This window comes from Lolium rigidum, chromosome 6, assembly GCF_022539505.1.
Source record: "Lolium rigidum isolate FL_2022 chromosome 6, APGP_CSIRO_Lrig_0.1, whole genome shotgun sequence".
NCBI classification, from domain to species: Eukaryota; Viridiplantae; Streptophyta; class Magnoliopsida; order Poales; family Poaceae; genus Lolium; species Lolium rigidum.
In genome coordinates, this window is record NC_061513.1 from 301,247,900 (window position 1) to 301,262,487 (window position 14,588).

Genomic DNA, 14,588 nt, shown 5'->3' on the forward strand with positions numbered 1-14,588 from the left:
ATCGGATCCGACACGCTCGTAAACGTATGTATTTTGTAATTCATTTGCGTCTCAACGCATCACTCATTTCCAAATGAGTTGGCATTTAAATATGTTTGATCTTTCGGTGGAACCTTAATTCCGCTGTCCGAAATATGTCACTAATATTGTCACACACAATATAGCTTCAAAGTTCGACTACTGTCGGAACTACACCAAGTTCTCAAAGAACCTCTTGACTTAACATCCTTTGTCATTGTCAAAATAATGACATACTCTGCCTTCTTTTGTAGAATCCGTCACAATATTTAGAATTCTTCTAAATCTAGCATAGACAACTTCTAGCTCATTGTGCTACCTTTTAAACAACACTTAGTCTAATTTGAGATTGAAATTATATTTTATATGTGACAAAACCAATATCGGTGTAACACCTTACAGCGATTTGTTTGTCATTTCTTCATACAAAAATATATATATATATATCCTTAGTCCTTCTAAAGTACTCAAGGATATTCTTACTGTCGTCCAATGATCATCATATGAATCATTCTGGTATATGCTCATAACACTTTATAGCACATGATATCCGATTGTGTACATATTATTCGTGATCTATAATCACTCATGTGTTTTTACTCATTGAGTGTCAGATACACTCAAGTCTTGTTAAACCTTCACATGATAAGAACATTTTCTTAATATTTCTATATTGAACTACTTCAATATCCATCATATGTACTTTGACTTAAACTTATTTATGTGTTTCAATCTATCTTCATAGATCTTGACACTAAATTTGTTTCAGTCCATATCCTTTCATTGAAGTTAATTCTCAATGAAACCTTTTTAATCAAGTATATAATTACATCATTTATAACCAACTATATGTCACCTACATAAAGTATTATAAATGTGTCTTAGCGCTCCCACTTAATTTCTTGCAAATGCAAGCTTCTTCATCGTCTCTCGATGAAATCAAAAACTCTTTGACTATTTCATCCGGTGAAGATTCCAACTCCGTGATACTTACTTCATCCAATTGAAGCTTGTATACCTATCTAGTATTCCATGGACCAGCAAAACTCTTGGTTGTATCTTGTATACATACTTCGTTAAGTAGTGTATTTTGCCATCCTACTAGCATATCTCATAAAAGAAATATGTAGTGATTACTAGAATAATCCACATAGACTATAAGCATTGCTACGGAAGATCTAATCTTATCGTATTCAACTCTTTGAACTTTGTCGTAAACAATTTTTCGATAAGTCAAGCTTTCTTCAAGGATATTTCATCCAAGTCTATCAATTTCATAGATCCATTTACTTTCATAAAGTATTCATCTATCTTGGATTTCATGGCGCATGGCCATTTTAATGGAGTCAGGGCCCATCATAACTTCTTTGTTTTGTAGTTGGTTTATCATTGTTCAAAATCAATCCTTTGTCCACAAATCATTTATTTGATCACAAAGTAAACCATACCTACAAGATTCAATATGTACTTCGATCTCCATGGCTAAAACACTTTGTAGTCATGAGAGCCATGATCGTCGTGGCCGCTTCTGAAACCAATTCCGATGCTGCGCTACTCTCATCATTATGCTCAGGTTCATAAACCTTATCAAATTATATTGTCCTCCCACTCAAATACTTCACTCGAAACAATTTCTCGGAAATAAGAAACATTGACAAACACTTTTGTCTTTGTCTCGTGGGAAGAATTCCCAATTAAATCTCACGGGATAACCAACAAAGACATTCATCCGATTTTGGTTGACTATTAGGGTTTATACCCATGTCATAACTTGTATGGTGTCATTTCAACGGATCATGATGATGCTCTATTCAGTGTAAAAGCGGTAGTCACTAAAGCATAATCCACAAAAATATAATGGCATCAATATTTTATCTCATCATTGATCCAACAAAGTTTGGATATATCTCTTGGATACTTCATCATCACTATGATACTCCAAGAAACGTAAGTTGTAGAACAATTTCATAACTCTCTTAGATGTTCGCTAAAACTTGTAATTCAAATATTTCCACCATGATCCAATCATAGATATTTGATTTCTATTACGATGATTTCCACTTCATGCTGAAATTTATTTGAATCCTATTCAAATGTTTCAAACTTTTCCTTATTGAATATATCCACATATATACTCAATTCATTGTTTGAAAGTTTTCATGAAGTAGAAGAATCTTCCGCACACAACTATGCCCGATGAACCACATATATCATTATGTATGTTTTCACTAAGTTAGTTGCCCGTTCAACTCTTCGGCCTATGAACGGTATTTCGGTCATTACCTTTTAGAAAAGATTTTGCAAGTGCCAAACGATTCAACAAATCGAATGACTCCAAAAATCCATTTGCATGGAGTTCCTTCATGCGATCCTTTCTAACATGACCTAAATTGCGGTTCCACAAATAAGTGGAATTCAAATCATTTGCCTTATGGCATTTTTAGCGTCGGTGTTATGTATGTGTGTTTCACCATTAAGATTTATAATAACTTATCCATCATACATGGAGTAATGTCATAATTTGAACAACTCATTGTTTTCATTTGACCGAGCAAAATAACAATTATTAAGTTCTTTATTATAAATTCTAAGGGGTAGATAGAATACCAACGACGAACATAATAACACTTTATTTTGTTCCGGACGTGCATTCCTATCATATTCCTTGTCAGTCACTTAGGCCATTGTATTCTTGTATTGCGTTGTTTTGTATGACACTTCATACCAACCAATATGGTATTAATACCCAAGAATTTCATTGTGTGACTTAACTAGGAATACAACCATAACATGTATATCATTTATATACACCTGAGCTAGACTTTCTAGTCTTTTCTTTTCTTTTGCCAAAATATCTTTTGCAGTTTCTCTTTTAGCTTTCCTCATTATTCGGAAAAACATTTCAACATCAATAACTTCTAGGTTTGTTGGTCAAATACCAATAACCTTGAGGTTCTTACTTTGAAGTTGATCATCATATGATAAGTGTTTCAGATTTCACTATTAGTAAATTTGTAATATGATGAACAATTTCACTCATAATTTTATCCATCAATTCATGATAACTTTCTGAGACCATGTCTGTACATGCTAGGCTCATAAAGTTTAAACCTTAGTATTCGCATATGAAAAACTGGCTTGTACCCGTTGGAAGCACACGTAGAATCTATAACACCCGATCATCACGTGATGCTTCGAAACGACGAGTCTTAGCAACGGTGCATACTAAGGACAATCACTTCATGGATATGCGAATATTGTTAGTGCCCCAATAGTTGGAGGATTGGGACGCCTTGCGTCTTCAACCTTCGTACATTCCCATAAAACTTATGAGTTTATGTAGTCTCACCAAATTTATATTCTATCATCTTGCAATAAGGTCTTAGATATCACATATATCTCGTACCTTGATTATTTCTGAAAACTAAATTTTCAGCTCCTTTACTTTTCAAACAGATTTGAACTTCAAGTTTCACGGAGACAAGATAACTTTAGGTACTAATTGAAACCATAGCTCTCTGAATCAACAAAGTGAGTTTCACTAAATGTTTGCAATAGGACTTAATCATTTCTTGATTCATTAACAATACGGTACTAATCCGTAAAGTTTCTAGTCAGATTTTAACGAGTATTTCTATCTCAATTATAAGACTAGCGCATAGTAGTAAACGGATGCCAATACTACAAAATTAATTCAAAATACTACTCGGACTATGTTTATGATAATTAGTTCATGTTTTAATCTAATTACTAATGAACTCCCACTTAATACAACATCCCTCATAGTTGTAAAGTGGTACACGATCCAAATCCACTACACCAAAACCGATCATCACGTGAGATGATGTAGTTTCAATGGTGAACATCAACATGTTGATCATATCATCCATATGACTCGTGTTCAACCTTTCGGTTTCCATTGTCCCGAGGCCATGTCCGTACATGCTAGGCTCGTCAAGCAAACCCAAGTATTCCGCGTGTGCAACATGGCTTACACCGTTGTATGTCGAGTTTATCACACCCGATCATCACGAGATGCTTCAAAACGTCGAACAATGCAACGGTGCATACGAGGGAAGAACACTTTATTATCTTGATATTAATGTGAGGGATCATCTTATAATGCTACCGTCGCGATCTAAGCAAAATAAGATGCATAAAAGGATTAACATCACATGCAGTTCATATGTGATATGATATGGCCCTTTTGTCTTTGCGCCTTCGATCTTCATCTCTAAAGCACGGACATGATCTCCATCATCAACGGGCATGATCTCCATCATCGTCGGCGTAGCGTCAAGGTTCATGGCGCCGTCTTCATGGTTGTTCACCTCATGTAGCAACTATTACAACTACTTTGAAATACTACTCAACATGAAAATTAAAGACAACCATAAGGCTCCTGCCGGTTGCCACAATACAATAATGATCATCTCATACATATTCATCATCACATTATGGCTATATCACATCACCAAACCCTGCAAAAACAAGTTAGACGCTCTCTAATTTGGTTTGCATATTTTACGTGGTTTAGGGTTTTCGATATAGATCTAATCTACCTACGAACATGAACCACAACGTTGATACTAATGTTGTCAATAGAAGAGTAAATTGAATCTTTACTATAGTAGGAGAGACGAGACACCCGCAAAGCCTCTTATGCAATACAAGTTGCATGTCGAACGAGGAACAAGTCTCATGAACGCGGTCATGTAAAGTTAGTCCGAGCCGCTTCATCCCACTATGCCATAAAGATGCAAAGTACTCAACTAAAGATAACAAGAACATCAACGCCCACAAACCATTGTGTTCTACTCGTGCAACCATCTATGCATAGACACGGCTCTGATACCCATTGTAGGATAACGTTGCATAGAAAACAAAAATTTTCCTACCGCGAACACGCAATCCAAGCCAAGATGCAATCTAGAAGATGGTAGCAACGAGGGGATATCGAGTCTCACCCTTGAAGAGATTCCAAAGCCTACAAGATGAGGCTCTTGTTGCTGCGGTAGACGTTCACTTGCCGCTTGCAAAAGCGCGTAGAAGATCTTGATCACGATCGCTTCCGGCGCCACGAACGGGCGGCACCTCCGTACTCGGTCACACGTTCGGTTGTTGATGAAGACGACGTCCACCTCCCCGTTCCAGCGGGCAGCGGAAGTAGTAGCTCCTCTTGAATCCGACAGCACGACGGCGTGGTGTCGGTGGTGGTGGTGAAGTCCGGCGGAGCTTCGCTAAGCGTGCGGGAACTATAGAGGAGAGAGGGGGCGGCTAGGGTTTGGGAGGGGGGCGCCGGCCATCTAGTGGTGCGGCCACCTTGTGGTGCTTGGGGTGGCCAGCCCCCTCCCCTTGGCCCCTCATTATATAGGTGGAACCCCAAGAGGTGGTGTCCAAGTCTTCGAATAAGACCCGAACCAAAAACCTTCCATAGGAGGGGGGAAACCTAGCCAAGCTAGGACTCCCACCAAGGTGGGAGTTCCACCTCCCATGTGGGGGGTGGCCGGCCCCCTAAGGGGAGTCCACTTGGGACTCCTCCCCCACTAGGGTTGGCCGGCCATGGAGGTGGAGTCCCATGTGGACTCCACCTTCCTTGGTGGTTTCTTCCGGACTTTTCTAGAACCTTCTAGAACCTTCCATAGAACCTTCCGCGACATTTTATTCACATAAAATGACATCCTATATATGAATCTTATTCTCCGGACCATTCCGGAACTCCTCGTGATGTCCGGGATCTCATCCGGGACTCCGAACAAATATTCGAACTCCATTCCATATTCAAGTTCTACCATTTCAACATCCAACTTTAAGTGTGTCACCCTACGGTTCGTGAACTATGTGGACATGGTTGAGTACTCACTCCGACCAATAACCAATAGCGGGATCCGGAGATCCATAATGGCTCCCACATATTCAACGATAACTTTAGTGATCGAATGAACCATTCACATACGATACCAATTCCCTTTGTCACGCGATATTTTACTTGTCCGAGGTTTGATCTTCGGTATCACTCTATACCTTGTTCAACCTCGTCTCCCGACAAGTACTCTTTACTCGTACCGTGGTATGTGGTCTCTTATGAACTTATTCATATGCTTGCAAGACATTAGAAGACATTCCACCGAGAGGGCCCGGAGTATATCTATCCGTCATCGGGATGGACAAATCCCACTCGTTGATCCATATGCCTCAACTCATACTTTCCGGATACTTAATCCCACCTTTATAACCACCCATTTACGCAAGTGGCGTTTGATGTAATCAAAGTACCTTTCCGGTATAAGTGATTTACATGATCTCATGGTCATAAGGACTAGGTAACTATGTATCGAAAGCTTATAGCAAATAACTTAATGACGAGATCTTATGCTACGCTTAATTGGGTGTGTCCATTACATCATTCATATAATGATATAACCTTGTTATTAATAACATCCAATGTTCATGATTATGAAACTAATCATCCATTAATCAACAAGCTAGTTTAAGAGGCATACTAGGGACTTCTTGTTTGTCTACATATCACACATGTACTAATGTTTCGGTTAATACAATTATAGCATGATATATAAACATTTATCATAAACATGAAGATATAAATAATAACCACTTTATTATTGCCTCTAGGGCATATCTCCTTCAAAATCCTAATAAAAGAAACATCTCCTTATGTATTTAAGCACATAAAAAATGTGTATCATCATAAAAAAGGAATGATCGAGTTCACCTTGTTGCAGGAGGCAATGGAGATGGTGTTTGACGCTGGAACAGAAAAGACTGGGCTCGTCTCCAACCACTACTGATCAAAGCACAAGGACTAGCTCACCAAATATATCTATAAATTTCATAATTGTTTAGTAAAGTCTTCATATCTGGTTTTGTTTCCTTCAAAATAGATGTATCAATGTAATAAGAGTACTCTGAGGAACGAGTTGACGTTCTGAATTATGGAGTGGAGTTATATATAAGCATAAATATATTAAATATGGTTGTGCTACTTCTTAATTACATGAATATTGTGTAAATTAACTCCACATAAGTTCCATACTACGATTTATGGAATCATGTGATTTTTTCAAATTATAACAAAATATCAGCGCGTTTTTTTATTTCGTGGACTGTATGATGAACATGATAGAAGTAAATTTGGTTGAATATCGAATCAATGTAAGCTCGTAGAAATGTCGATAATTTTCTATTTATATTTTTTTTAAGAGAAGACCTCCTCAAGAGGGGCCTGGCATTTTTATGAAAGCCAGACAAACACAACAGATCTTACAACTGGAAGAACCAGTTCAACAAAAGAAAAAAAACAGGAAATACAAAGACCACCACCGCCCACAGCAAAAAGAAAGAAAGGCAACACCCACACAGGGGATCCACACTAGACGGCATGATCAACCAATCCCTCTTCCAGTGCCTGCCGTCAACGATATCTTTCGGGCCATCGTCTTCAAGTGATCCATGAGCGTCCTCCAGTCTTGCTCAAGCTCTTCCGGCCAAATGCATTTCCATTGCGACAAAAGATTACTCATTTTATACACAACCTGTAAAGATGAGGAAACAACTTTCCCATTAAAAACGACATTGTTGTGAGATTTCCAAATTGACCAGGCCATCGCCCGAAAAATAACCCACCCAACCTGCTTCGTCCTAGCACCCGGCGCATAAAGAGCCACACGGACAAAATCATTCCATTTCATCGGTGCATCACTCCACCCAAGTGACTCACGCATGCACCACCAACTAAAATGCGATAGAGGGTAGGCAAAGATTAGATGGTTCACTGTCTCCACCTCCCCACAAAGACAATACCCAAGCTGACCCGGCCACCCTTTCGCAGCCAAATCCGCCGCCACCTGCACGCGACCCTTAACACACATCCAGGCGAATAGTTTAATCAAACACATGTGAGCATGCCAAAAATCCATGATCCCCAAATCCCTCCCACACGGGTGCAAAATCATCTCATAGCTAGATCTAACTGAGAATTTCTGATTCTTAGTTAGCGCCTAGACAACAACCATCATCCTGGTTAGAAAAATGAAAACTAGACAAGAATTTTTTTAAGTCATACCATTCCTCCACCTCCTGAGAGCCAAAAGAACGATGGAAAGAGAGCCCCACGCCCCCTCCCGCAACCACATAAGCAACTGAAACATCAATCTACTCACAACAAGCATAAAGCGCAGGATAAATCAGCTTCAAGGGCACCAAACCCAGCCACACATGCTCCCAAAAATTGGTATTTTGCACATCTCCAAATCTATATTCCGTACCACGCTTCACCTAGTGTTTGATCGCATGGAGCCCTTTCCAAAATTGAGACCCACCATAACTTTCAGACTGGATTAGCTCCCTGATCCTAGATCCTTTTTCCTAAGAAGCTTAGAGAAAAATCTAATCCCATGATTGTAACTTCATTATCCACTGATTGTAAGAAAGCCACATTCCTGGTTTTACTATCCACAAACCCAAAACCTCCAAATTCCTTTGGTTTCGGAAGGTTCTGTCATCAAATCATATGGTACTTATGTTGGTCACCTGAGCCTTCCCAGTAGAACTTGGCCCTAGACATGTCCAGTTTATGATGAATACCATCCAACAAGAGATAGAAGCCCATAACATAAGATGCAATGTTGTCCAAACAAGAATTGATAAGCACTGATCTCCCACCTGTTGAAACCGGATGCCACATCCCAAGTCTCTTCATTACTTTAGAATTCAAGAAAATCAAACTCCGAAGCCAACAGCTTCCTGCTGCCGCTATAGGAACCCCCAAATATTTTGTTGGGAACGAGCCAACCTTGCAGTTAAACAGATTGGCCACTCTTATTCGTTCCTCATCCTCAACCCCAACCACAAATACTTCACTCTTTTCATAATTATTTTTTAGTCCAGACATTGCTTCATAACAATACAAAAGGAATTTCATTGTAACAATCGACTGTTCCGTCAAGTCAAGGAAAAACAATGTATCATCTGCATACTGCAAATGAGTCAGACCACCATCCACCAAGTGAGGAACCAAGCCCCTCAAATGGCCACTCTCCTTAGCTGTCGTGATCATTGCATCGAGAGCCTCTCCTATAATGTTAAAAAAGCAGCGGAGATAATGGATCCCCCTGCCTCAAACCCCTGAAGGTACGGAAATACTCACCATTTCTCACCATTTATATTGATGCAAACTCCGTCTGTTTCCACATCCCACGAAATCCATTCAACCCACTGGTCACAGAACCCTTTCTTCCTCAAAACTTCTTTAAAAAACGACCATTGTACCTTGTCGTAAGCTTTCTCGAAATCGAGTTTGAGGACAATGCCCTGCGCTTTCGTCCTTTTCAACTCATTAAGGACTTCATGGAGGACACCTACACCCTCCAAGATGTCACAACCCGACAAAAAAGCAGCTTGAGTGGGATGAGTCATTTTCTCAGCAACCCGAGTCAACCTCACCATCAAGACCTTTGTAATAATTTTAAAGACCACGTTTAGTAAACAAATCGGCCGGTAATATTTTATCACATTAGCATCTTAAATTTTCGGAAGTAGCGTGATCACCCCATAGTTCAACCTCTCAAGGTTTAACCTACCAGCATGTAGATCATCTAACATTTCTAACTGTTCCTTTGATTTCAGACAAGAATTCCTTGATTTTCTATTTATAGTAAGAATCGATAATGTGGAATTTAGGATGACAGATTTTAGAAAATACTATTAGTCAACCTAGACACCTTCTTTTATCCAATCAGGAATTAGAAATTATACCTAGATAACATGGATCATCTTGGGCCGTCCAAAGTGCTGATAACCTTCCCCTAGGCCAGTTATCAAGGCAAGAGACGGGCCACCATTTTGCTCTGAATACCGAGGCCCCCACCAACTGGCCTTCTGGCCCCCACTTGTCAGCCAATTGGACCAAGTTGTCACATCCCCTCGCCACTCGACGAGAGACGAAAGGAACACGAAGCTTCGCCGGCCGCCATGTCGCCGCCGTCCCTGTGCGCCGCCGCCTGCTCCACCCCTCTCCGCGCCGCGCCGCCCCCTCTCCTGCGGTTCCGCCGCCCCGCCTCCTCCTCCGTCTCCGTCTCCGCGTCCCGTGCCGCGGCCCCGTCCGTCTCCGACGACCTGGTCCTCCGCATCGCCGAGCAGCTGGAGGACTCGGCGGCCGCCGCCCCGCTCCTCGACCCGCTCCGCGCCGCCTCCGCGCTCTCCCTCCTCTCCACGCCCTGGCCCACCCGCCGCGCCAACGAGGCCTTCCGCTTCACCGACATCTCCTACCTCCGCTCCCTCCCCATCTCGCTCCCCGCCCACACCCCCTCCCTCGCGCCGCCGCCCTCCCCCGACGCCGAGTCCCACGTCCTCTTCTCCGACGGCCTCCTCGTCTCCGCCGCCGGCGCCCACGTCGCCGCGCTCGCCGACATGCCCCCGGGCAGCGCCCGTGACCGGGCGGCCGCCGCCGTCGCCGCCTCCGCCCAATTCTCCCACAGGGACATCTTCTACGACTTCAACGCCGTCGGCGCGAGCGACGTCGCCGTCGTGTACGTGCCCGAGGGGGCCAAGATGGCCGGCGACCCGGTCCACATCATGTTCGGTTACAGCGGCAGCGACGGTGCCAGCATGATGATGTCCAACCCGAGGGTTCTGGTGATTGCGGAGAAGGGCGCGGAGGTGGCCATCGTGGAGGAGCATTTTGGGACTGGGGAAGGCTGCTATTGGGCCAACCCGGTGGTGGACATCATCGTGGAGGAGGGCGCTAGAGTGGTTCATTCCTATGTGCAGCGGCAGTCGTCCGCCGCGGCGCATACCAAGTGGACCACCGTGCAGCAGGTGCGGCTGTCTTGTGCATTCAGTTTATTTGACCTTGGCTTTTGCTTGCATAAATGTTGTGATACTGGTGCTGTTAGAAGTTTGGCTGGGCTATATAATTGTTTGCACATTCTGCTACGACAGTGATCAGTGATAAGGAGAGAACCTAAGTTGATTCAGTTAAGAACAGACTTGATTACATTTAATATGATGATTATACGTAGCAGTAATTATAGCAGCTATATTGGTGTTGCAATTGCATATAATCATGTTTGCTCCTGTTGTCTACTGTTCTAGCGGTTATCCATGGCATCAGGTGATTATATTTGATGTTATAGTGTAAGAGTAGGATATAAATAATGATCAATGAGTTAGTTCGTTAAGTCGGTCTTATGTAATACCAGATACAGAAGGAGAACATGATTATTCGAAAATTATTAAAGAGACCGGGAGTAAGACTCCCCTGACTTCTTAAACTAATTTAGTGGGCTAACAGGATCATTTTGATTGTAGAAAAACAAGACATGCGTTCAATTAGCATACAATAGAACTAAATAGATCCCCTAGAAGCTTGCAATTCAGAGTAATGATTTTAATGGCTTAGTTTCATTGTTCACAATTGCTCTTCCTATGAAACTGGAAATATCTTTGCTGTGCTCCTATGCATTCATCTTATCTGATTATGGGTTTTGCATAAATGTTGTAATACTGGTGGTGGTAGAAGTTTGGCTGAGCTATATGATAGTTTGACACATTCAGCTTGGACAGTGGTCAGTGATGATTAGAGAACCTAAGCTGAATCAATTATGAGGAAACATCGTTACAGTAAATAAATGATTGTATGAAGAAGTAATCACATAAATACTTGACTGCTTGAACTATATTTCTGTTGCGATTGCAAATAATCATGTTTGCGCCTGCTGTGTACAGTTCTAGTGGGGTTCTGTGGTACTAGGTGTTTATATTTACTGTTATATTTAAAATTAGGATATAAATATTGATCAATGAGTTACTCTGTTAAGTCAGTCTTATGTCACACCAGATACAGAAGAACATGGTCATCTAAAAATAAAGAGACCAGGTTGAAGACTCCCCCTGACTTTATAATCAAGTTGTTAGTCCTTAAAACCTGGCTGAGTGGGACAACATTATCATTTGATTGTAGAAAACGAGACATATGTTGAACATAGCTTGCATTACAGAGTAATGGTTTAATGCTTTGTTTCATTGTTCTCTAGGTGCTCTTCCTATGAAATTGGACATAGCTTGCTGTTTCGCTACTCATTACTGAGTCAGTTGCTAATTCGATCCGATTAGGAATACAAATAGTCAGACTTATTTGGTTGATTCTAGGGGGCAGTAATCACATCAATATTTGTTTGTTTGAGCCATAGTGCAATTTGAACTACACATTATCACATCTCTGCTGTCCTAGAGGTTGATATCAGGGGTCTGCTTGCTGTCATAATGTCAAAATATGACCACATAGCATATCTGTCAACAAGGAAACCAGTGGATTTCCCAGAAAACTAAAGGAAGCCAGTGAAATCAGCCTTAGTGATACCAAGCTTAGTATGTACGCTTCTGTAATGATTTAAATTAACCATCCATGAAATCAAACAGACATTTAGTAGACTGAACTTTCAGAGTAATGACCACATAGCTTATCTTATCCTGCTTTTAGTGTTATTCCTATGAAAATGGATTAATGGAAAGAGCTCACAGTATGCATATTCATTGCTGAATCAGTTGCCAGGTATCTATATTTCAGTGCCTACGAAAATGTGGCATGCAAAGAAATTTGTATTAAAGTAAAGCTTATTTGAAAGAGAATAGTCAGTCTCATTTGTTGTTCGTTTCTATTTTTCAGTGCGTATGAAAAATGTGGCATTTAAAGTTTTTTTTAAGTAAAAGCTTATTTCATAGAGAGTAGTCAGTCTCATTTGTTGTTCGTTCTTTTCAGAATACATCTAGTACATATGAGTTTGTTGAGGTCAGCACTGGAGGAAGACTGAACAGGCACAACCTTCACATCCAGCAATTGGGTCCAGAGACGGTCACGGAATTATCAACGTTTCACTTAACATCTCAGAATAAGCAGATTCATGATCTGCATAGCAGATTAATACTTGATCACCCAAGAGGTTATTCACGTCAGCTGCACAAATTGATTGCTTGTGGTTCAGGAAACGGTATTTTTGATGGAAATATCCAAGTCAACAGGTATTTATTTGCTGAGACTGCTTGCATGTGTTAACCTTTTCTTCTCTGAAAGGAAAACTCTACGATCATTTTTGAAACCGCATTGCAGAAATGTATATTTCTTAGTTTGGAGTAACATCTTACTAGTCCTATGTAAATTCTTTGATTACCTTACATCCTTACTGTTGCTGAAAATAGCACTTTGTCAGATTAGTTTTGCCGTTCCATGATGATTTAGGATAATGCGCTAGTTTTAGTTTAAAGTAGTGATATGCTCATGAAAATGCAACAAGTGAACTAACAAAAGCATGTTCTGATTGTATTTTTTGTACGCTTGTTATAGCAGTACAAAGCAAATGTAGCATTTTACATTTTAGGAAATGTACGCTGTAATTCTGTTTCACCTATTGTGACATTGTCTGTATAGGACCTAACATTAGAAAACATTGCATTTATTGTAGTTGTTGTAGCCGTAGAAAACAATTAATATAACATTTTACTATTTTATAAGAAATGCATACTGTTCCTCCTATTATAACATTGTCTATACGACCCAATATATGAGAGGACAATTGTGTATACGACCCAATATGAGAGGACATTGTATTTATGGCATTGACAAAGCTTATAGTTGCATCAGTATATTTTGCTGGCCTGATGTTTAATGATGTTGATTCGACAGGTATGCACAGCAAACTGATGCAGGGCAACAAACCAAGTGTCTTCTCCTCTCACCAAAGGCTGTTGTGAACGTGAAGCCAAACCTTCAGATCATCGCTGATGATGTCAAATGCACACACGGAGCTGCCATCAGCGGTGACCTTGACCCAAACGAGCTCTTCTATTTCCAAGCTAGAGGCGTCGATGTCAAAACAGCAACTGATGCCCTGCTTTTCTCGTTCGGAGCCCAAGTGATAAACCGCATCCCGTTTAAGCCCGTAGAGCAAAAGGCATTGGCACAGCTCAAGGAGTTGCTCACCCTGTCAAGGCAAAGCAACTGATGAGATACTCCGAGATGCTCGTTGGCGTAGCTCAATACATTTTGGTTGAGATGGAAAGAGTAGGGCACGAATGGTTGGACCGTTTGGATTCAACACAAGGTGAGGTAGTACAACTATGTTGGTTAACTGTGATAAAAAAATACCACCCTAGCCTTTTTTTTCTTCAAATTCAGCATATCATCTGTAAATTACTTGTTTATCCCTATCAAAGGCAAGAATGCATGAAGAGCTTCTTCGGTAGTAGATGTTTGTTCAATACAAACTAGTATTATGTGCGTGTTTCGGCAACTGATAATTCAATTCAGCAGCAGACTTCAAATTAAGGGTTGATGCCAAGCGCTGTAAAGAAAAAAGAAAGCTGTAAAAAAGAAGAGTCCATGCCAGGCGGTTGACCTGTCGTCCAGATTTTAGTGGTAAATTATTGCTGCATCAGAACTCAACTTTACTTTATTATACATACCAAAATTTTGTTTGAGCATCACGGTGGCAGGTGATCTTTTCTGTTATCTGAATTTCATGTGTGTGAAGTATATATGTATGGCCTGAGTTCAG

General features: G+C 40.8%; 1 protein-coding gene across 1 annotated transcript; it reads left to right on the forward strand.

Moving 5' to 3' along the window:
• Window positions 1-9,972: 9,972 nt before the first annotated feature.
• LOC124665532 (protein ABCI7, chloroplastic-like) lies at window positions 9,973-14,279 on the forward strand. Its single transcript, XM_047202935.1, has 3 exons — window positions 9,973-10,854; window positions 12,797-13,056; window positions 13,718-14,279. Exons 1-3 carry the CDS (start codon window positions 10,009-10,011, stop codon window positions 14,034-14,036), a joined length of 1,425 nt encoding a protein of 474 aa, XP_047058891.1. The 5' UTR covers window positions 9,973-10,008; the 3' UTR covers window positions 14,037-14,279.
• The last annotated feature ends 309 nt before the right edge of the window (window positions 14,280-14,588 follow it).